This window comes from Anopheles gambiae, chromosome 3, assembly GCF_943734735.2.
Source record: "Anopheles gambiae chromosome 3, idAnoGambNW_F1_1, whole genome shotgun sequence".
Classification (NCBI taxonomy): Eukaryota; Metazoa; Arthropoda; class Insecta; order Diptera; family Culicidae; genus Anopheles; species Anopheles gambiae.
This window is the reverse complement of record NC_064602.1, coordinates 36379738-36402051: the sequence shown is the minus strand read 5'-3', so window position 1 is coordinate 36402051 and position 22314 is coordinate 36379738. Positions and strand designations below refer to the sequence as shown.

General features: G+C 42.8%; 2 protein-coding genes and 1 long non-coding RNA gene across 12 annotated transcripts in view; 1 reads left to right on the top strand and 2 right to left on the bottom strand.

Moving 5' to 3' along the window:
* LOC1278948 (protein rolling stone) overlaps positions 1 to 22314 on the bottom strand; it is a 135050-nt gene that overhangs the window by 12918 nt on the left and 99818 nt on the right. The window contains exon 1 of one of the 3 annotated variants that reach the window (XM_061653161.1): positions 9195 to 9526. The exons of 1 other annotated variant lie outside the window; for it this stretch is intronic. The gene's annotated coding sequence lies outside the window, so the exon portion shown is untranslated. Of the gene's footprint in view, positions 1 to 9194; positions 9527 to 22314 lie in introns of those variants that run through there. One more of the 3 variants, XM_061653163.1, reaches the window with a different exon arrangement.
* Positions 7 to 8629, top strand: LOC133392683 (uncharacterized). Its single transcript, XR_009765746.1, has 3 exons — positions 7 to 194; positions 6480 to 6774; positions 7613 to 8629. It is a non-coding gene; the product is annotated as an uncharacterized LOC133392683 (long non-coding RNA).
* Positions 11438 to 22314, bottom strand: part of LOC1278944 (protein rolling stone) — a 65690-nt gene continuing 54813 nt past the window's right edge. For all 8 annotated transcript variants that reach the window (XM_061653156.1, XM_061653158.1, XM_061653160.1 and 5 more), the window contains 5 exons: positions 21073 to 21316; positions 20789 to 20911; positions 15431 to 15611; positions 14099 to 14377; positions 11438 to 13701 (listed from right to left, as the gene is read on the bottom strand). In XM_061653156.1, the coding sequence (XP_061509140.1) occupies positions 13647 to 13701; positions 14099 to 14377; positions 15431 to 15611; positions 20789 to 20911; positions 21073 to 21316 (882 nt within the window). In that variant the 3' untranslated portion in view covers positions 11438 to 13646. The remainder of the gene's footprint in view (positions 13702 to 14098; positions 14378 to 15430; positions 15612 to 20788; positions 20912 to 21072; positions 21317 to 22314) is intronic.

The window sequence follows — 22314 nt, the reverse complement described above, 5'->3', positions numbered from 1 at the left end:
AAAAAGAAAAAAATAACAAAACACCCAATACAATCAATATCATTGTCGATAGGCGAAAGGATTATGGCAGCCGCGGGGGTCTTTCTCTATGATTCGATGTTCGCTTATCGATGCGTGTTAATAACCTCACTCGTCTGCCTTATGGTATGCGGGGAATCGTTTGCGGTGGATTACACTGTTCGCTATTTGTGGTGGTGAGTGATTGTTCCGGCTTTTTGTGTAAATTGAGTAAATTGATCGGTTCGGTATAGCCGCCAGAATACGGGGCGATATGACGGGTTTTTATTTACTGATGACGTATGTCGGGCTTGCTGGAGTGTGTCTCAGAGTGAGCTCTGTCCGCAAATAAATAGATTACAGAGCTGAGTGTGAGTAGATTAGAGTGCGTTATTGTGTTCTAGAACATCTTTGAATACATCAAGGATATTAGTAATGCAACGGGATTGGGTAATATCTCTCGAGATATAATAAAGTCACTCAGAAAATGTTGAAGAAGAATAAAGTAAAGCCTAAATTAACGCATAATTTCGCAAAAAAGTTCTTGCCAGAACATAACCTGGTTCCAAGCTTCTGTTGAATGCTCTCAAAATGGGACGTAACTCTAGCAGAGCATTACTCAGCCTGCAATTAAGATTTTCAGTACTCTCGACTGCCTAATTACCTTCAACCATACCTTATTTCACTTCCTACCACATCCAAGCGTCATTCCACTTTCGTCTGCTCCATATCTGAATTTTCCAACAAGCTCCACACACCTGTACCGTGCAACTGTTACCCTGTTATTACTTTAATTTGTCTAAAACACCGGTTCGCCGGCCCCATTTCTGTACTACGCATTCTAGAAGTGAAAAGAAACAATTTGCTCACTCTTGACGCTTTACATGAGAAGCCTAGCTGAAGCTGGTTAATATCGCATCCAATTTCCGCATGCATACACACAGACACACGGATTTCGATGGAAAGATACAAGGAAGAGCTTGGCTCAACCTTCGCCCGGTGGCGAGGTGATTCATTTACAAACCCATCCTCACACGCTTGGGTTTTGATGCCAACCCAACCGAACTCGTCATTGGCGAAGGCTCTTCATGTGTTGAGTGTCAAGGATTTGGTGACTCCTCGGCGTCTCTCTGAGAATCAGTTTGCAACAGGTGACGCGGCCATCAAAGGGTAAATCAGCAGCACATCTGTCAAGGAGCTTGTTTTGTTGTGGCCTGCGGTTGTCTCTGTGAGTGATTAGCGGCGTAAGAGCACTTGAAGAGCACTTTTTGTTTTAATTAGTTGGACTCGTCATTAGACCCATACACACATACACATGTCACATTCTGATGGAAGGAAACTTATACGTGATTAATTACTTTTGCTAGCATATTGCACATAGACCAAAAAGGGCAGGAAATGTGCAACACAATAAAAGCACAATAAAAAAGGCACTTTAATGAGAATTTGTGCATCCAAAAAAAGGAAAAATATTTGCAAAAAACAGGCAATGGCTGTTAAAGTTATTAACTGTTTTTTTACATACTCTCTCTCTCTTTCTCGTAAATTGGAAAGCGCAACACCCTCCGTTCTCGTCCGTAAAAATATACTTTTAATTGCTACGATAGCATATTTTATGGTACCGATGATAATAAAACACAATTCTCATTACATCAGTGTCCGCATGCACGTTAAAATATATCGTTTGCTCATCCCTGTTGCCGTACAGTATGGGCGAATTGTGTGTGTTTTTTTCTTGTTGTTGCTATTTTCGCTTTATTTGTTCGCACACCCTTCCATGATTGAGGCACTGGGAACTGGGGGTAAAAAACATAGAGCTGATAGCAGAACATACCAACATAATTACCACAGAGAGTTTTTTTTTTTTGTTAAAGGGAAAAGAAAGAGCAAACACCCCAACAGCAGCAAACGCAAATCGAAGGGCAGAACACAGACCCGTCTGCGGCGGGGTTAATAATGGCTTTTAATTGTTCGCATATCATAACCCTTGTGTTTTGTGGGTTGAAGAAGAAACAACAAAAACGCACTGCCAGAAGGGGAGCCCAGTGGTGGTGGTGGAGTGTGGTGTGTTAAAGGGCTTCCACCTTCCGCACGAAAAACGGGGTTGGGACAGTTTATTGCACGTGTCTGTTAAGTGTATTTATATGCTGCTTTATGCTAGCCTCCCGTTCGTACTGATACTCTCTCATTTGCGGTCAAAATGTGGCATGGTTTTGAAAGCGATCCCCACACACACACACACACATGCTGAGACTGTACGTGGGCTGGTAGGACTTTAATTGGGTTGAGTAATATTCGCATCAACCCTCACCCCTTTATGTACTGTTGTGGCCTAACTGAGCGCAAACACACACACGTGGAGGCAGAATGAAGACTGTGGAGAGCCACAGCCAAAACCCCAGCAACATGGCCCACGAGAGCGGGGGCATCTAACGAGTGCCCGCTTACCCACCGCCGTTCGTTCGATTGCGGAAGCAGTGGCCGTTTGTTTTAGGGCTACTTTTGGGGTTGAAGTCTTAAAGTACAGGCGCGGGTTAAGCGTAGCTTACCGGGGAAGCTTCTAGCAAAAGCTCCGCACGTTGCAGCGGCCCTGGCAGAAATTATTATGCCACGGTGTATCATCTCAAGCCAGCAGTTTATCGATGGAAAGATGGTGCAGAGCATGAGGGGTAGAGCTATCTAGCCGTGTGCATTCTCCGGCGCCAGACAACATTATGACAACCGGCACGAACAAAAGGGCTTACGCGCGCTGGTGGAGGAATATTTACTGCCCTGCGAAACTGCGTCTCGGAGGGCTTATGGAAAGCCATTCTTTATGCGTGCAACTTTAAGCTAGAGCATCGTGCGTGTAGTTTGTGACTTGTGATGAAATACCGACCCCAACCGTAGGAGCTCCTCTCGCTCCACTGTTTGCTCTCGCTACATAAGTACGCCAATCTAATCCAAAGCCCATCATCACACGTAGACGGCCGCACGCTCACTGCTTGCCATTAATTGCAACATTATTTTCAACCCGAATTTTCCATCCAACCTTTAGTGCGCCACCGGTAAACGGTTCCCATCGTCAGAGAGGATCGTAAAAAAACAGAGAAAGAAAACAAGGAGCCACAGCGCTCTTTATCCTAACGCGAGAAACGATGCGCTTGCGGGAAATTAAAGTGCGTAATGAGTGCGTTATGTAAAAAAAAAACACATATACACACACACAGACGGCAAGGGAAGACGGCTTGTGACGGCTGTTTTGATCGCTCCCTTTCGGGGAAGCAGCAGCAAGCCGAGATGCGCCCGTTTGATTAAAAGGCTAAATTAGAAATGCCTACAGCTCGGGTGTTTGCGCTGGGAAAATAGACGGTGTAAAGCTGTGATAAGCTGATTGATGGGATGTGATGTCAGGTTGGCTGGGATCAACATGGGTTAAGGTAAACGATACGGGTGAAAAACAGCAGCGAAAAGTCGTCAGATAACATCGGCAGACGGCAATAGCTGGGGGCTTGCTTTGCAAAGATTTTAATTTAATTTAATTTACAAAAGTAAGGTTATAATTTTGATTTTTCTTAGTTCAAGTGAGAGTTTTAATCATTTTTCAGCGGGAAATGTATTCAAAAGTGAGATCGAAGTAGTAACAACCTTTTTAAATTTACTCACAGGTTTATAATCATATCCAACATTATAACTTTACTTTGAAGCAGGTATTTGTAAAAAGATTTTTATATTTTTAAACTCTATTCGACGCAAGAAAACAAATGATTAATTTAATTTAATTTAATTGAAAAACAGATATCGAATTCAATTCCGAAACAGCAAAATTCAATTCTACAACCATTTTTTCTCCCCTCAATCCAACCAATCCAATTAGATTTCCTAGAACGCATCACGAACCGCTCGAAACAATTGGAAAATCCCCACACGAATCCAATTTCCCGTGCAGGCGCGATTCCCACGCCCTCCATCCCAACAAGGCAGTGCAATTGTGGCCGGCTTTACTGTGGCTTCGTAGGTTTCGTTTTTTTTTTTCGTTTTTGCTTCCCTGTCCTGCTTCAATACCCACACCCCATTGCAGCGTTGCATCGTGCAACAGCATGGCTGCAATCGCTGCACCACACTGCATACCGCCCTTTGCAACGGATGTAGTGCAGTGAGTAGGAAACATACTACAACATACTTTACTATGCAATATCAATCAAAAAAAGCGGACGCGAAATGATACTTACGGGCCTAGGTTGCTAGACATCCGAGGCTCCTAACGGGCGGGGGCCTACAGGGTATTTGGGAAATTCAATATTGAGTTTGTTTTGGGCTGCGCTCTCTGTAGCGCGTGGTCCAAGTAACGCAGGCTAAGGTTAAGCAACACCGCAAACAGGGTCTGTCGTAGTAGGCCCAGCGCAAAAACGCAAAGAACGCAAGAGGGCGGTTTGCGACAGACACGCGGGCTACCCCTGCGAGACGGACGTGTAAGTAAATGACCGACGGTTGGTGGTGCGTTTACGTGTGGTTTGGCTTATAGTTTTGCGCAACGATGCTGAGAGGCAACCGTTTTTACGCACTGCTTGATCCGGTTGCACCTGCTGCCGGAGCCAGTGGGGAATTGTCGATTGCATCTGGCTCGCCATGCATGTTCTAGAACTTTTGCATGCGCTGGGTTTATTTTGTGCAACATACTCCGTTCGTGTTTTCGTAAGCATAACGAACGAAAGGAATAATTTATACTTCCTTTGAGGTGGTGGATTAGACAAGTGCTGTCATAAGCCGTCCCTGTGTTATTGCAAACTGATTAATCTTTGACTTATTTTAGCAAAACAAACCAGATTATTGGCAAATCAGCAGACAGCGGAATTATGGCTGGCGGTTAAAGCTTTTGTGATAAATCAGACTTGCAAAAACTGTTACACCCGGGGTGCATTTTATCTGAATTATGCATGCTGGGTGGTTTATGTGGTGAATTATCGACACGATAAGTATTGTTATTATAATGCAAACGAACCGTTGCAAACGCCATGCCGAATCACGGGTGGCACGTGAAGCTTGATTTTGTTTTGTTATCGTTATATACAATCAAACGTTGTTGTTATTCTCTTGATCACGAACTGAACGAACGAACTAGCTTCAGTTCAAGTTAAAAGCAGTCATAACACAACATTTGTACCCGTTTGTGAAATTGATTACGAAGAAAGACTTCAATTTACTCACCATACGCTCACAGCCGAGACTACGAAGATAACAAAGTATGGTGTAAAAGTTCGAAGAAAAGGCTTTCAATTTCAGCCGAGGAAGCAGCACACTCTCTAGCGGCGTAATAAAAATAGCACTAAAGCCGCCTCAAGCTTCCCAGGGACAAGGATTGGTGCGATAAAATCTTGCGTCTTGGTGAGCCAATCTGCATCGCGTAAGCAAATTAGATAGGTTTAGGTTTGGCAATGACACATCCCGACATTCGCTAAAGAGCCACGCTTAAGATAGCTTCCAAACTCAACGCGTCAAACGTTTCTGCAGACGCGCAGACCTGATCTCCGGCAGCAAACGAACAACTTCAACGCAACGATAAGCGACGAGCCCGATCGGACGACTGGGCAGTCGAAAAACCGGAATCTGACCGTTTTTGCATCATCATCATCACCAGCTCCGTCGACTCGTCGCCAATCGTTTGCTCATCGTGCTCATCGTGCACAGGGCAGCTAATAGGTTTTTGGTTTGGGAGTGTGCAGGCAGGTTCGCGCTCCGATAAACCTGTTCACATCGGTCGCCATGGTCAAATCGGTCTGCTAGGCGGCCGGCCAAGGGCAAAGGAAGCCTCAAAACATTGTGTTGGTTCGTGGTTCTTTCCTTAGTGATGGATTCTTTGCGATGGCAGACCGGAATTTACACGGCGTGAGGTGCGTTTGATAATGGCATTCCGAGACAGGTGGCACATCCTCCCTGGCCTTCGCTTCGCTCGGTCAACCCGGTTGACCTACAAAAGAGCACAAGGTAAGCAGCAGGGGCCCTGCTCTTAAATGAAGACGTTTGAAGGCTCGCTGGCCTTAAAGGGGGAGGGGGGAGGAGAAAGAAGAACCCGAGTGCAGCAAAGAACCTTCGAAGGGCGTTGCTTGCCATGTTGCTGCTGCCCGGTTCGTCGAACCCTTGTGTGGCCGGCCGTAAACCATTTCAGTAGGTCAGATTATTTAACTTCAACAAGCGATGTTATGTCCAACCGGCCCTTTAGTAAGCATGAGCGCAATAAAACGCTTGAGGGTCACACCAATTGATTGCCTATCTAATCGATAGAATTCTTGGAATAGTGTTATAACACTCGGTTGGCACGGTGAGGCTTAACTATACATGGAAGCATTACAAGCTGATATCATTTGAAAAATACTGATGTTCCGTATGAGCTTTTGAATTACAAAATTATACAAATATTGCTTTCAATTTAAAACTAAGAACAGCTTAAATAATTAATTTCCACCAACAGCACTATTATCTTCCTACTCAATATTCGCTTACAGAGTATCATCGAATGAAAGCGCATCATTTTACACCAAACACCCTCCCAAATAAGAACATTCCACTTGAAGCACCTTCGCAACATCAAAAGAAACGGTACATGCGGACACCGGGACAGAACAGAATCAGCACAAAAATGCCCCACTCCACAGAGGGGTAGTGGGTGAAACGTGGTATGTGAAACGTGCACGAGCCCAACCGGAAAGTATAATGTTTCCGTTACTGTGGTGGTGGCGTCGGCGGCGTGCCGTGTGTGTTGCAATGCATTCGTGAAAACAGAACACTGTGCCGAAATGGGTAAGTACCCGAAAGTGGTAGTGGTAGTAGTAGTAGTAGTGGTACGGTCATGACACGTATACGGTGTAGTGTAGTTCTTTCTTTTTTGTTGTGGTTTGGGAAAGGGGTCGAAAGGACCAACACCCGGCCGGGAGCATAAAGCCCGTAAGCACGTGGTGGCAGTGGTCCACGTTGCCGTCTCCTTAAAATTGGATTACAGTTTTTGAAACCATGATGGGAATGAATTTATTATGCAAAACAGTGCTATATACACACACACATATTGAGTGTTTTTTTGTTGTTGTTCGGGTCCTTTAATGACGATTGTTTTGGAGGGTGGAAATAGAGCAATCGTTTGCTGATGGTGGTTAAGGTCAATGAGTTCGTTTACTTGGGAAAACCTTGAGCATGCTAAAGGCAACCTTCTATTAAGGTTACATTTTCGCCTGACTATAGTGGGATATTCACATGTACTTTAAGGGGAAGGTATTAGTATTACTAGATCAATATTCTGACAGGAGTATAATGGCGCAAAAAGTGTGGAAAAAACAGACGTACCTATTAGCTTATTTCGATTTGTGTTTGTACAAGTGTCTCATGACGTTGAGCTGTTTTTTACCAGACCGCCCCAATGAGGTGAATTTTTGAACACATTTGCATGTCGTTCAATTCATACACTTAGAACACTTCAACGTATATCATTTAATCATAGCCTAGCTATATGAGAGGTGTAAATCCAACCTACAAATTAAAAGCCAGCGGCGTTATCTTGCCCTTTCCGTAGCTCCGTATCACAAGCAAACGCAGCACTATCTTAATCATCTATCTACAACCGCTAATAGTCTCTCCTCTCTCCCAGCAATTACAGAACAACACCTCGAACGAGAGCTTGGAGCATACAACCAGACAGGCGCCAGCTGCGAGCGGGGGAAAAAACAGACACAAACTGAGGAAGCTCACCCAAAGCTCAAGGCCAAATTCCATCAGCACCAGGCAGGAAAAACTGATTGAAAAATGCGCACCGAAACGCGCTGAGGAGAAGTAACAGCGCCCGGCAACATCATCGCCGAATCAGCGTCGATCAACCAATTGCTCGATTATTAATGGCACCGTAACCTAAATAGCGCCGGCTTCAGTACACCGTGTGCGACCATTTCTTTCTATGTTCGATCGCTCGCCAAACGAACGCTTGACAAATGAAACGTGTATGTACAGCGTATGTGTACAGCATAAATCCAACACACGAACACACATACCAGGTGGTGTTGGTATTTAATTTTACCCCAAAATGTTACCCCTTGTTTCTTCCATCTCCCCTTCAGTGGTCAGAGCCAACATGTGAAGCATGTTTGGCAAAGCGTCTGGTGTGAATTATGCTTTTGGCTGGCGTAACGACTAGACGACGACGACGGGGACCGGGGCTGGCTGGCTGGCTGGCTTGTAATTCTAGTATCTCGGTCTAAATTGGACTCCGAGGTTTGCAAAAGGGTGGTTGTTTTGGGGGGGTGTGCGCATGAAACAGCATTACCATTATATCATCAGTCCGGCAAACGGCTGGGATTTGGTAAAATCGAAGCCTAATGAGCCGCTTAAAGGTAAGCTTTTACAATAAATAAATAAATAGATTGATTCATAACGCTCATCCATAATATTAGTAATGCATCGGAGCAAGCGTTGTGTTGGGGAGGGAAGTTGGTGTGAAAAATTACCCATTTATGGAAATAATTAAATCACAGGAAGACGGCGATTCCAATTAGAATTATATTGATTGCAAGCGTATTAGAAAATGTTGTTGCTTATATATGATTTTCATACAGATACATGACAAAGGTTGACGTACATACAATTTTTTGAATAAAACAAAAAACATTATAATCAGATGACATGCTCCATTACAAACCGGTCTTATTAACTGCTTTTAAACAATGTCCGCAAGGTAAAAGCAACCACTTAGATAGTTTACACAATTATTTTTCAATTTAGTATTTGAACCCACTACACCACACGTCAGTAATTCATCTATCATTGTGCACGCACACAGTCTGCCGCAGGGTTTAATATGAAAATAAATACCACATCACATAGAGTTTTCGTTTCGCTTTTTTTAGTTTTGTTTTGTTAGCTATTGTTACACACCACTAAGCCCAGTGCGACTAAAGATGTGTTCTGTGATGCGATCACGATCCGTTCCACCTGCTGATCGCACATGCTCGCTCACAGTCAACACTTCCGGCCGAACCGGTATAATGCTTGCCTTATTGCAATCAGAATAATCAAAACTAGAAAATAGATATCGCACTTGCAAAACAAAACAAACACAACACAACAAAAATTCACTGTGCCTGATTTCTCTTTTTCTGCGCTTAGAACGCTTCACCAACACGTATGGTTGTACCACTATTGGAGCACTTTGCTTTAGCACGAACCCACGAAAAGCTCACCTACACAGCACACCGCTCCTCCAGTAACTGCTGACATCCAAGCAGGCGCAAAACACACACACAAGGTCGGCCACCCCAAAGAAGGGGAGATGGACCTCTTACCAAGAACGCTGGTGTGCCACAACACGACACAACGCTGGTAAGTGTAACCTACTACACGCTGCACTTGTTTCGATGCTTTCACGTTCCGCTGCCGTTTGCCGTACGCGTGGATTGTGTCGCGCTGTTTTCTCGACTTGGTGGGCAGCCAACATGCGTGTGCGGCAAGCGTGCCTGGTCGACGAGAAGCGTCCGAAGCCGTTGGTCGATCGCAACTGGCAAGCGATGGAGCGGTGCGTGTCGGACTGGCTGAAAGTTGCCTTCGATCAAAATGGAATTTGACGGACTCGGTTCAAGCGCACCCGGTTGTTCTATGGTGGGGGAGAGCAGGCAGAAAGCTCATGCGTTAGGCTTGCCAGTACACATTCGGGGTGACATTTTGAGCGAAAGAATTTAATTTTTGGGTAGTTTTGGAGTTTAATTTACTTAGACATGATGTTGAGAGCAAGATGAACAGTATTAAAGAAACTCTGGAAATAAGAAGAATAATGATAATAATGCAAAAAATGAGGGTTCCTACCAAGCTTTCTTTGATGCAGGGTTCGTGGTGTAGAAAAATACTTTACATGGAGAATACAAATCAAGGTCTTTGAAAGAGAACAGGTCGATGCGTTTAGAGTAAATTGACAGAAAGCCATGGGAAAATTTTGACAGTTAAATTGAACATTGTTTATGTTTAGCGATGGACGTTGCTAAGAAGAAGAAGAAGAAAGGAGTGAATGAGATTTTTGTTCAGCATTTTGCACTCATTTGCTTTTAGAATATTATAAGAATTAGAATCCAATTAGAATATTACATGGCTGATACAATCCAAGGTTGTCATTTACAGGGTTTTCCACGATTTATTGGTTTGTTCCCATAAATTTTTGATGGTTCCCAAATTTTTTTGGTGCGTTCCCACGATTTTTTGGCCGTTTCCCAGTATTTTTTGGTCCAATTGTACTGATATCTAATTGAATGCCAATAAATTATGGAAACGAACCAAACATCTATGGGATACTATCAAAAAAACGTGGGAACGCACCAAAAAATCATCGTAACTGACCAATAAATCGTGGGAAACCCTGCATCATTCGTCCCTGGGTTATAAGCAAAGGACGGTATGCATATTGTACCAGTGTGTGCTGATTGGATGTTTCATTTTACTCTCAGTGTTTAATTGAAAGTAAATAGGACTTCTTGAGTTGGAACATGTACTGTGCTGTTTTATGCCTGTTAAACTTTTCGTTCTTCCAGCAGGACCGTTGCAAACGGTTGTGATTCGTGGTCACGGAATTGCAAACAATGAAAAAGGTTATCAATGTTTCTGAATACAGAGTAAACTGCAATTGCTTCTCCTTTATTCTCCAGAGGTGATTGACCGCAAGAAATTTAACCAATATAATCTTCCTAATAGTAGATTCGTCCACTTTTCTGCGTTAACTATTCGCCGTTTGTTTGTAAACACTTTTTTATAAAACTGTAAAAAGCGAGCAGAAAATTCCAACCTAGCAACGGGCTTTGCATCGACCTGTTCTCCTTAATAGATCTTGATACAAATCATGCTGCTTTTCAGAAAAATGGCATCCTAAATATTTGTGGATTGAAAAAATATGAAAAATTAAACTTTGTTAATTAAACAGTTGTATATTTTGAGATATTTTAATATTTACTTGAACTGAAAACTTTGTTCTAGCAGTTGTATATTTTGAGAAATTTCAATATCTACTTGAACTGAAAACCCCTGCCTATGGTCTTATGAAAATTAATCACCCCGAGAGGTTAGAGAGCTTTATTGCATTCAACATTGCATGCGTGCTCGTTCGACGCAAAGCATTAAAAGAAACATAAAATGTTAATCAACACTTCTTGATTGGTATTCTTAAGTAAAGGAAGGAGTTTATAGCGTTTCTTCAAAACGGCCAAATTAAAATATTATTGCTGTACTTTATATGGAAGATACATTTAAAACTGACTCACTGACACAGTGCAATTTTCAGGAATATTTTTGTTCGGTTCTGTGAAAGATAACAAATAAAATAGATCAATGAAGTAAAACCTTCAAAACCTTAAATAACTTACCTTTACTTTTAAAATATCATACGATCACAATAAACACTTCCCTTTCTCAACTGCACTGCATTAGATTCCAACATCCAACACCGTTTCGAACATGATTTTTATATATTTTGCATTCACTTCACTCTAAACAAACCAATCAACTTATAAATGGAATGTTTTTTTTTTTTTGTTGTCTTTTTTGGTTTTCTTTGCCTAGTTTGACTTTGTTGTTTCTTCTTCTTCCTCAATCACGTCCCCCTCCCTACCCGGCACACTCTTCCTTCCGCGAACTTGCTTGTCTGTTTCAATATTTATATCTCAATAAAATGCTTCCTCTAGCGGTACACATTAGCAAATCTGTGTTTTCCCCCTTCCTTTTACTGCTTGTCTTTCCTTTTCCCGCCATCCCATGGACGAAGATTCTTCCAATCTTGGCCCATGTTGTGCGTGTGTGTGTGTGTGTGTGACAACACCAAACTTCAATATTTTTATTGCTAAAATCTACGCTCACACACAAACACACACACACACACACACACGCGGGAATGGGGCCACATGCTCTCTCCGGCGCTCTCTCCATCTATCCAGTTTTGCTAACAGCTGAGAATATATCACCAATGTTTTTGGATGTTTTTTTTTGTTCAACCTTGCCAGAGACTAAATAACGCGCATACCACACATCATTGTTTTCTACTCTACTTATCAACTTCCATTGCTTCCTCTGCTTTGCACTCTCAAACGCTGCCACCAAACAAATCTAAATGTGTTTTCTTTTTCTTTCCTCATCTTTTCTTCTTCTTTTGGTTTGTTTGTTTGTTTGCTGCTGTTTCTTTGCTATGATACTGTTTTGTTATGTCTTCAAATATATTTCTAGAATCAACGACTGTACTTTAAAGACGCATTCTTACGGATCCAACAGTTGTATTGTTTTAATTTGCTGTGTATGTGTGTTGTGTTGTGTTGTTTTTGTTTGTTTCTTCTTCTTATATTTGATGCTATTTTTATTTGTTTGTGTATCCTGTGCATCCATCGCCACCGTCCATCGCTGGGAGACACAGGAAAAACAGTGTTGTTGTTGTTGTTGTGTTGTGAGCAAATAGTAACTTTATACGCTAGATCTAACATTTCGTGAGTGATGTCAGTGGTTGATTGAGCGGTAGGCGCTCAATCGGTGATTTTTTGTTTTTGTTTTGTTTTGATTTTGGTTTTCACTGTTATACTTTACTGGTTTGTTTTTTTGTTTGTTCTCCGCTTTTTTTGCATGTTTTTTCACTTTCTTCTTCTTTTTTCCTTTTGTTTGGAGGTGTGTTTGATTTTTATAATACGATTACGGGAAAGAGAGAGAGAGAGAGAGAGAGATACTACTACTGTGGAACGAACCCGACGGAAATCTAGGACGGGAGGAATATACTCTGGAGAGCGTGTGTGTGAGAGAGAGCGAGACAGTGAAGCAGCTAGAATGGAAGGGGGTGGTGGTATGGGGGGAGGGGAGGAACGAACATTACTTCCTGTCGAGTGGCAATTTGCTTAGGTGAAATATAGGAACGAACATACTTTTGCCATTGCTTTCTTTTTATTTCGGGGAATGCAGTTCATTCACTCCCTCTCCCCTTTCTGACTACTCAAACAAAAACCTTTAACTGAACGACAACGGACTGGTTTTGTTTCTTGAAGGGATCATTTAATAAATTCACTACCTAAACTTACAAACCAACTGAAAAATGCTGAAAAATACTGTAAATGCGAGTATTGAAATCTGCTTACCATACGCCTTGGAATTCGTGCGTACCTCTAAGCCGCGACGATAGAGAGCCAAACAGTCAGAGCCGGAGAGAGAGAGAGAAAGAGGGAGAGTGTGAATGTGAGGAATGTCCCTACCCTCCTCCGCCCATACTGGAATGTCGAAACATTTTCGGTGCTTTGGCTAATACTGCTGCTGCTGCTGCGGCCACCGAAAGAAACAGATATGCCCCCCTTTTTTGCACGGCCGGCTCTCGCTGACGATCCCCTTGTTTTTTTTTGTTTTGGTTATGGCAACTATACAACTTGTCGGATTAAAATCGGTGCGAGCGCGGAACAAACGGATGCATCCATCATCCTCCGCCCAAAAACATAATCGTGAAGCACACACACACACTTCAAACCGAAAAAAAAGAAAACAATCCCCCGGTACACAAACACCACACCATGCTGTTGTCGCCCGCGGGCTGCGCCATCCTAGCCCGCACTTCCAACCGATCGGATCGCTGTTAACTCTGTGTTTGTGGGTGTGTCAGTGCATGTGTGGGAGCAGTTGGTCGAGCAGAAAGTGCACTAGCGCAGTGAGGCCACCTGGCGCGGGGGACCACGTCCGTCATGGCGCGATTCTCTGGGCGATTGATGACGGGAAAGCAGCGTGAGAAATATGCGTGATGAAGAGGAGAGAAAGAGAGAGAGAGAGAGAGAGAAAGAGACACAGAGAGAGAGAGAGAGAGAGAGAGAGAGAGAGAGAGAGAGAGAGAGCGAAATGAAAATTTACATACGTTTTATGCGAGTACCAACATGGTAATTATGAGCTATTCTTTTGCCTAAGCGCACACTACTGAGGATGTATAAGGAATACTGGAAGGTGGAAAACCAGGAAATGGACGATAAAATGGACACAGGAAGGAAATGGGGGAGTGGGATTAACGATAAGAAGCGCAGCAGTAGCTTGTGCTTTCGTGCATTGGACAACTCATTGCTTCCCTCTCCCCTCCCCCCCATCCACCACTCAGCCTGCTCACTTCAGATCGACGACCGCGGTCGGGTTGAGGAAGTTTTCCCGCTGCGCTTCCTCCATCGAGGAGAGGGTGCGCGTAATCGAGGTGATCTTCTCGTTGCTGCTCGACTTGCTGTTGTTGCCCTGGACGCAGACGCGCGCGTACAGCCACACCCGCAGACAGTACAGGCAGTAGCAGAGGAAGTGCATCAGAAACACGGCGAAGATGCCGAGCGCGCAGATCACGATCGATTTGCCCGGCTTGGTCCAGTCGAGCATTTTGTAGATGTTGGTATCATTGTGTCTGCGAAGAGAGAGAGAGAAGGGGGGAGGATGAAGAAGAGAAGAAGATTAAGAACAGAGTTGAAATTAGAATCGTTTATTTGCAATTAATTGTTAATTTTTTCGTTCGTTTCCGTCAGCGCCTGTTTGCATACCTTTTGCGCCTGAAGGTATGCAATGGTTGTGTTGTATCGTGTCATTTTGTTATTTTTGATATTTTTGCCGTTCTGACAAGGTAAAATATTATTTTAAAAAGCCTTTTATTTTAACTTTGGTTCAAAAGTAGTAAACTATCCCCAATACAATTATTTACCGATATAAATATGGACGGAATTAAACAACAATTTTTCTATTAACTCACAAACTAATCTTTTTTGACGATACAACCAGAAAAGCTCATTTTCTGGCCATACCTTTTCGAACCAAAGTTCTAACAGCAAAAGCACTGTATCGGCTGCAAACAATTATCACCACCTTGGGAATAATGGAAGCTTGATTAATTTTGCTCTTCATCTTCCGGAGCGGCAAACAAATGGCCTTTCGGCGTCATTCGTTCACCTCATCTCGTAAAGATGGCTGGAAGTGCACAGAGCTTCTTACCACTGTGTAACCCCACCTTGCTAATCTCCTTCAGATGGCAATATACCTTCTGCTCCAGCACGGGATAGGTAAAGTTTGCGAAACAAGCGCTAAACTTTGCTCAAATATTAATGCACTGCTACTGCTGGTGCTGCTACTGGTGTACGTACATCGACATTTTCGCGCATTCTTTCTCAGCATAGGCATAGGCGCCGTGTAGTTGCCCCCTCGCGCTTGATGCCATTATTTATTCACACACATACACACCCGTTCAAAGCAGTTCATTTTGTGCGAGTGGCAGCAACAACACTGTTTAGCTCCCTGGAGAGGAGCGCGCCGAATGCGGCCAGCCACCAGCGCAATTGACAGCCTAATTAATCCACCACAAATTGTACGATATGTGAGCGTAGATGCGCTTCTACGAGATATATATTTTTTCCCCTACATTACCGAAAACATCGCGCATCTAGAAGGAGGTGAAGGGACTTGTCCTTACCTGTCCGTTCCGCCCGCCAGGTAGTAGACGATGGAGAAAAGCGTGTAGGCCACCCCGATACCGGTCGTCCAGTACGCATGGTTTAGCTTGATCGGGTGTCCAACGATGGTTAGATCAATTAGCATAATGATGGAGTTGAGCACGTGCACCATGAGATTAACGGCATCGACACGGTTTTTACCTGTTGTGAAAAGTGAAAACGATAATGGGTGTGTGAGAGCGAGAAAGCGGGTTGCTCATGGTAGCAATTGGAAATGGGATTAAACTTTTCTATTAGCAGGATATGACACCACCGCGGCACACTTTGCCGCCTGTCCACTGTGTCTCGCTGGGCGGCACTAAAATGTAATCAAGGGAGTTTAATTTGATTTTAGGACAGCTCGTTGGCACGCCGTGTGGAAAAGGCTAAATGGGCGCGACGATGGCCAGTACGCGGGAAATATCGAAAGCGATTAGAGATGCTTGGTGCCATTTTGAGATGGATTCTGGATTGGAGAAGTGCATTAAGTAGATTGAATGTTGAACCAGCGTTCATCCCAAATGGATTGGCAAGCCATCTTATTTGTATTAGGTGTCTTAAAACGAAGGAGAACGAACACCATCTCATCATCTCAATTATACACAGATAGAGTGATGAACACATCGTGGGCAGTACAAAACGTTTTTTAAACGCTTTAAGTTGAGAAAAATACGCTATAATTCTGTATCTTCCATGGGAAGGCTCTTGTATAGCGCCTACACCCAAAGCACATTTTAAACCTTATCATAGTTTTAACGATGTTGCTACGGTTATTCCATTAAGTCTTCCTTTTTTCTCAGAATGTCGTGTATGACCTAATAAGACAATAATAAAACTCACTTAAGACTGAAAGGGCCCACCTACAGAACTCTGTTAAGACTACTAGTTAAAACCATTTCTAGACCTTTAAGAGGCGACCTTTAAGAGGTGAGGCGCAAATAAACTATCAAAATTACAGCATATTGCTATGGACATGTTCTTGAGACGGCAATGAAGCATTAAATATGAAGTCATAATAATGGTTGAGAATTATTTGAGAATTATTATGTTGTCTTGACATTTTTTCTATTGAAATTGCTCGCGTATGAGCAGAAATCTATACCAAGAAAATTTCACTGTTAAAATACATTATAATAATTTGAAAAAATCAAACCTCAGTAATATGCAAATTTGTAGTAAAAAATATAGTATTTTAAAAATACTGAACACCCCTAACTTACATCAAAAGCTGTGTCATAATAAACATGGCGTGAAAAGCGTTTTGGAAATTGCCATTTTTCTATTTGCCATGTAAAAAGGCAATTTATTTATCAAAATATCAACATGACTGACACATATTGGACACAAAAATCAACAATTATATCAATAAAAATGGATTCCATTGGCTTAAGATCTGAAGGACTTTCCTGATCACAAGTTCAGTTGATTTGTAGTGCAATATGTGTGGCTAAGATCGTTTTAAACAGCACATAGCTTTAGGAAGCGCTTGTGCAGACTAATAAGTTTTAAGAATCTCCTCGTACAGGCGGTGTCAGAGATACGCGGAACCTGGTATACGCATATTTACATAATCGCGATTTTATCAGTTTTATTCCGTGCATAGATCCTTTGAATTTGACAAATATATAATAATATTTGCAGGAAATAAAATCACCCACTGCAAGCAAAAGGAAAAGAAAAATAAATATATTATGGTTGAAAACTGCAAAACACAACTTACGCAGAAGATAGAAATACTCAGCTTATCCACGTTTTGCGTTAATATCGTATTTCATGTACAACCTGTATAGCCTATTCCAAGCTCCCTTTATTCATGACTTTATATGCATTTAATAAGATCAATTTATCCTGATGCTTTAGTCTCAAATAACAAGTCTTTAAACGTGCTTAAGAATACATTTACAGGATGATTAAAACCAGCCATCAAAACTCCAATTATAGTTTTAACAGACAGTCATATAAGCGTTTTCAGAACGTTTTAAAGGTTTAACAACTTTAAAGACTGCTAAGCATCTTTAAAAGATATGTTAAAACTATGTGGCTTAGTGCACTCATAATAAAGAATGATTTAAGAAATGTTTAAGTGTAAAAAGTATGGGAAATGTTTCTTGGGTAAGGTATGTTAGTTTTGTTTTTGTTTAAATTGTTTTAATCCAATAAAACGGAGAGTATTAAACGGTATTGCTTTGTTTACCTTCGCAATTAATTGAATTTTATTGCCCTGGTGTAAATAAACATTTCCCCACAATGGCTTTGCTAAGCGCCAGAAGGTATGCAATTTGCAACAAAAAAATCACTAATTTGGTTTGCGTTGGTTTGCATACTTTTAGGCGTTTTAAACTGTAATAAAAATCTAGCTAAATAAAGAAGGCAAACAAATCGTTAGGTCACAAACGATTGCATAACCTCCCAAACTGTAGCCCATGGTATTCGTTTAATAAATTCCAAACTGCAATCAGCACACTACACAAACATGTGTCCTACGGTACGCGACACTACACTACACCAATGGACCTAGCGCATCAACATCTGTCAAAAATGGCTGTCCAGATTGCAGCATTGCAATCATGCAAAATGCTCATGCAAATCTCATTGGTCCAACAGCAAATGGCGCATGGTCATAAGGGGAACTAATGAACAACCAGGCACCTCCATGTGTGTGTGTGTGTGTGTGTATGGAGCCTTGTACAGCTCGTGTGTTTCGTGTGCACCAATCATACATATCCACTTTAATATCTCTCATGCCACAATCCACTGTCATAATCTTCATTTATGCATTGTAGTGCACAGAGCGCGCGCGTCCCAAAAACACCACCATCAGCACTACAACCAACTGTGCCATTTGGACGGTGCCATTGTTTAGCGATTGTTGTGTGGAGAGCGGCTGACAAGATTAAAATTCGCAATCTTTTCGCGTTGGTGCACACATACATAAACCGTACACTATACGAGCAGCAACACAGCATTCGCTTGGTACAGCAATTTTCACTCGCATGTGAAATCAAAAAAAAAAAAACAAGAGAAAAGGTAATCCGAACAGCAACAGCAGTACACAACGGTACTCGAATCGGAGAAATTAACGCGCACACTTAACACTCGTGTATGTGTGTGTGTACTGCTGTCGTGTCGTATGGTACACTTTTGATAAGCATGGCGATGTCGTTTGCCACATAAAGTACGAATTGTAATGCTCAGTCTCTCTTGCTGAAAGCAATATCAGCACCCGAGATGCTGATGCTGATTGTTTGAGACAAAGATTTGCACCACCAAGGTACAAGTAGGGGTGACCGACGCCCTTGACGCGCTCGGAAGTTGTTGAGGTGTTGCTGCAACACAGACCCCTCGGGGGGCAATACGGCTGCTTCAGTTGGTAAGCAAATTTGCAACTACAAGGTAATGCTAAAAATGTGGTCCAAACAATGGTCCAAAGGGGATGAAGGGAATGGGAATGGGGTTTCCGCCACGATAATGATTTCTGCCTTCTGCTTTTGCGCTACCCGGAACTGAGTTGTTATACATACTTTGGCCTGCTGCTTTTTGTCACAGAAAAGGCATAAAAAGACGCAACAAAAGGCCAGAAGAAAACAAAAATGGCACAAAAGTCCTTCTTGGTTTCGGCGGTTCACTGTTGCGCGCGCTTCATTTCCGCCGCATTCTTTCTCGCGTTGAAGTATAAGATCTCGCAACACTGATAGGTTGAGAGTGGAAGACGGGTGAACAACAAGAAGAGCTGCTGGTTGTTTGTTTCGCGCTAATTGCTAGCCGCAAAACGTTGCGGAAGAGCCGACTGGCGATGAGATTGCGCCGAGTGGCGAAAGCTTAATAATCGTGAATGTTAAGCACTATTGAATTGAATTTGAAAACTAGTTTCTTTTCACAGAATAGATTAGCTTGCTGTGCAGTTTGAAGCTCGTTCAGTGTGGTTTATTGTTGTTCCTGTTTTGCAGTAGATAACTCTACCGATTATCGTCACAAACCAGCTAATCACTTGCATGCATGATTTAATCTCTTTTTCCTTGTACTACCGCATATCATTTGAATTAGTGTGGGGAGCTCGGAATCGGACCTACCCGATTCCGATTCCGTGTTTGGAATCAATTCCGGAGCCGTTTCCGGAGTTGGTTTCGGAGCTGATTCCGGGATTGGTTCCGGAGCCGATTTCGGAGTTGAATCCGATTCCGGAGTTGGTTCCGGAACCGATGTCGGAGCTGAATCCGGAGCTGATTCCGGAGTCGACCTGGGAATCGCAATTTGCTCCGATAACGGAATCAGGCTTGACTCCATAAATTGAATGGTTTGAATTGAAATAAGGAGTGTGGGAAGAGAAATCAGTCCGGGAATCTCCATGTGAATAGATCATTTTCAAATAAATTTTGATTCTTTGTCGCTATCGACACGTAGCATCATTGGACTCAAACGCCTATTCCCATGAAGATGCCGAAACCGACTCTGTTTCGAAGCCAATTCTCATTTCGGAGTCAATTCTGATGTCAGAGCCAATTTTGATTCCGGAGCCAATTCCGGAATCGATTCCGATTCCGGAGCTGATTCCGATTCTCGAGACGATTCCGGAACCAATTTCGGAGCCAATTCCGGAATCGAAACCGGAAACTGATTCCGGACCTACTATCCGAAATCGATTCCAGAAAACTTCGGAGCTAGCCGGAATCGATTCCGACGAAATCTTCATTTTTTCCATTATTAATTTGAATTGAACCAAGGGATCTAACTTTAATTTCTATTAAAATTTCAACAAGTACCTAATTTTGAAAAGCTTATTACTATTTTCACGCAAAGTGCAAAGCATCTGCACTCTACATTACCACCGTAATAGCACGTCAAATTCCAAGAACGATTACGTGCTCACAAGCACACAAAAACACAGCTCGAGAGCTCAGTGATTATCCTCATAGAGAAGTTTTTAATCGATTGCAGATTAGACATTTCACGTTGAGCGTTGAGAAGACTTCTCCACCATTTCCGGGAAATGTGTGTAATAGGCTTAAAACGGAAGCCTACGGGTACTGGTGTTTCCCAGAGCGTGCGTCAAAAAGAGCTCAGAGCTTCTTGCTCCACCACTGTGACGTGGCTGCGTAGGCGAAACTGGAGCTGACCAGCAAGGATGATGAAATGCATATTCATAAAACATTTCCCTCCTTTTTTCGCCAACTCCGCAAATAGGATCGTAGTGGCCGGGCAGACAGATGCCCCTGGTACAGCCTCCACGGTCTGGTTTGCTTTGGAATATTATATCAATTAGGGATAAACATGGCCGGGCACCGGGTCGTATCGCCTACGCACTACGGCTTGCTGTGCTCTAAAGGGAGCTTCATACTCACTTGAGTCGTACACAAACATCCAGTAGACGAGGGTGACGATGAACGAGTAGACGGTCGCAATCGTGTACGCAATCCAGTAGACCGAGTGTAGCCGGCTTTCCCGTGCGACGTGAATGTTCCATTCTGTGGAGAGGCAAAAAGCAAGCAAATGGGAAATGTGTGAAATGATAACAGGGAAAGGACGGGAAAATGAAAACATTCTTCGGAAGCAGGCAACTGTCGGGAAGTAATAGAATATCTCCCTTTGAGGGAATGCTTCTGTTTTTCTCTGTTGACTTCCTTACCGAACTCGTTCCGGTCAATCATCAGACCCTTGGTGACGATGATGGCCGCCAGCCAGGCCTGCACCGTGCACGCCATCAGCGCCCAGTGCGTCAGGTAGATCCACCATTTGGCGTAGTGATGTTCGAACATTGGCTCGGAGCGCCCAATGTCCAGCACGGAGCAGACGAGCATCGCCAGAAACACGATCGCCACTATCAGCCGGTACAGCAGGTAGCATATACCGACCTGGGTGCTGCTTTGCCACTGGAAAGGTAGAAGAAACAAAGGGGGAATTAAAGCGCGCACGCGTTAGCAGGCAACAAACGAAAAAACTGGCCCCACAAGATAACAAACCTCGCCCGCGGGGGAAAAAAAAAGTATGTCAACACAACACAAAAGGATTAAATGGAAATTCGCGCATAGAAAGCAAAAGAGGCTGGGCGGTTGCAGGGAAAATGCAGATTTGTCGTTTGTGTTGCTCGTTTTTTTTTCTTCGTGCAACAACAAAGTTGTGATTGGACTTGATGTTGATTTTACACCCCGGTTTCGGCCCTGCTGGTACTATTTTCTAGCGGCCAAATTTCCACCTTCGTACCTTCCCCGGTCCTTCTGTTTGTGGCTTTTGTTTTCTGCGCTTCTGCTTCTCTTGTACCACCCTTTTACCACTACAAACGTGCTGATTATATTCAAACGGGGAGAGGGATGAGGTGTACCACAGTACACTTTTTGAATTTTTCATCCCGCCTTTCTCACTCTCTCTCCCATTTGCGCTTTTTCGGACACAATCCGGGTGAAACGTTGTCATTCCGAGAAATGAAGTGATGAAATATTTACGGGTTTCTCTCTCTCTCTATTGCTCGCTTTGTGTCTCGTTTTTCTGTGGTCCAAATGAACGTTACACGTTGAATTAGTCACCAGGGATGCAGTGCTGAGGTGGGAGCTTTCGGAATAAATGTCCCATAAAACTGGCCATTCTGGCTGGTAAAAGAGCAGATAACCAGTTGGGACTGTTCGGTGAGAAGCGCTATTTGCACAGCATACTTTCCATTTTATCCAATTGCATACATAGCAAAAAACGTTTTCAGGAATTTGTAGTACGATTTCCAATAGCAAAAAAATATAATAAGAATTGAAACGTTCTATTACTTTGGTTCTATTTACTTTAAGTTTCAAAAGAGTTTCAGCATTTAAATAAAATAAAAAAAAAACAATTGAATGTTGTAAAGAAATATTTAAAAATGTCAAAGTCATACAGGGTTTCT